At 42.1% G+C, this 1,622-nt stretch overlaps 1 protein-coding gene across 1 annotated transcript; it reads right to left on the bottom strand.

The window, feature by feature from the left end:
- Positions 1–300: 300 nt before the first annotated feature.
- On the bottom strand, positions 301–1,405 carry Tsp_13529 (conserved hypothetical protein). The gene is made up of 5 exons (XM_003366358.1): positions 1,369–1,405; positions 1,043–1,095; positions 734–765; positions 501–673; positions 301–476 (listed from the first exon to the last, which is right to left on the bottom strand). Exons 1-5 carry the CDS (start codon positions 1,403–1,405, stop codon positions 301–303), a joined length of 471 nt encoding a protein of 156 aa, XP_003366406.1.
- Positions 1,406–1,622: the final 217 nt, after the last annotated feature.

The following is a 1,622-nucleotide window of genomic DNA, read 5'->3' as shown; positions in this document are numbered from 1 at the left end:
CGGCGACGGCAGTCAGATCAAAGGGCGTGGACATGGCCATCATGACGTGACCATTAAGGGATTAGCGCAGGATCAAGAGATCCGAAGCATGACAACATAATTGAAGACTGACAAGGCTTTAGATCGGCGCCGGAGATAGCGAGCGCTCCCGCCGCGAGCGAGCTGCCTATTGGTGGTTCGCGTTTGGGTCGACCGCGGGGCCGCCGACCCTGGCCCTATATATAGGGCTAGAAAGCGCGCCGCGCCAGATATATACTGATACGGAGAGAGAGAGAAGAGATACGTCTGTGTGTGTATGCGTCAGTGGTACGATAGTTGTACAAGAGGACGCGTTGGTTGCGAGAAGTCGGCTTTAGAATACGTGGTTTGCAGTACTGGTTGCAGTATTGCCGTATTCCGAAGAGTCGAATTGGGAAGTGTGGACGAACCGAGTCGAAGTGCAAGGAAGGACGATCGAGCGAGAGACTCGTGGGTACCTTATTGAAGGGCATTCGACTTACCGTTAGGAACAACGGTAGTAGCTCGGGTATTCGTACACTTCGAGCGTGCAGTCGCAACGTACAGAGTTAGCGGAGCTAGGGAACCGGAAGACGTCCGCGAAGGAGATCGCCATCGACGAGAGTTTTTGGACCCCGATCGCTGCCCACGCCGTGGAAGATACACCAAATCCACTCTTTATTATACAGTCCACTTACTTATTGGCCGGACGAACGAACGTCTGGTCTATTCATACCTGAACGTCAGATTACTGTCGCTAGTCTGACTCTAACAAGACGATCTTATAGATTTTCTACCAACGGTAAGAACCTGCATGTTCAATACGTACAGCATACGTGTACTAACTTTAGCAACAATATATATGCATTTAGGTTGTTTTCGTCAGTAATCGTCATGCGTACGTAATTCGTTACACAGTTGTGTTCTTGACCAAACAAAGGGTTTTTATATGAATGTGTTCAAGTGTCTTCACATTTAGAGAACCTTATAGAAATATAGTTATGTGGAATGTTAGCTAGGCTTAGTTGAGAATAATGGTTGTCACTGCAGTTGTTGAACAACGCGAACCCCAGCTAGATAATGTACAAACGGCAAATTCTACAAAGGAAGTTTGTTTTTGTTAACTTATAGTTAATTATAGAATCCACACGATTTTGACTATTATTATTGAGAGAAATATAGAAATGGTGCACAGACGCTTAAACATTTATGACTTTATTATATAATTTGCTGAAAATAGTTTCATAAATATTTTATTTCCGTTATTAATACAACGTCAACAAAATTTTAACAAAATAATTGACATATTTTCATCGTAAGAGTGGAATCAAGCTTTCCATATTATTAAATAGTTTGTGCTGTCTTCTAAACCAAAAGTATCATCATTTTCATCATTCGGACCGGTCATGAAAGTTTTGCATCCGTTTCACGCCAGAAATAACATATACCGAAACGAGAATTTTCGGTATATTAAAAAAGGGTTGCGTCAGGAATACAAATTTTAAGCCAGGAAGCACAATCAAAAGAAAGAAACGATACAATGCACTCAGAATAGATTGAATAGCAACTTGAAATATGCAATGCTTCTTCAAATGGACCCAAATGAAAATTTAGATAACGTTTTT

Source organism: Trichinella spiralis (genome assembly GCF_000181795.1).
Source record: "Trichinella spiralis strain ISS 195 chromosome Unknown Scfld6106, whole genome shotgun sequence".
NCBI classification, from domain to species: Eukaryota; Metazoa; Nematoda; class Enoplea; order Trichinellida; family Trichinellidae; genus Trichinella; species Trichinella spiralis.
Note: the sequence above shows the minus strand (reverse complement) of the source record. Positions and strands in the feature narration are given on the sequence as shown.

Coding starts and splice junctions, on each gene's coding strand:
- Tsp_13529 (XM_003366358.1), bottom strand. CDS start 1,405: ATGACCGGTCCGAATGATGAAAATGATGATACTTTTG. Junction 1,096..1,368: donor TGAAAATGATGATACTTTTG/GTTTAGAAGACA, acceptor CTTCCTTTGTAG/AATTTGCCGTTTGTACATTA. Junction 674..733: donor GACAGTAATCTGACGTTCAG/GTATGAATAGAC, acceptor TGTATAATAAAG/AGTGGATTTGGTGTATCTTC.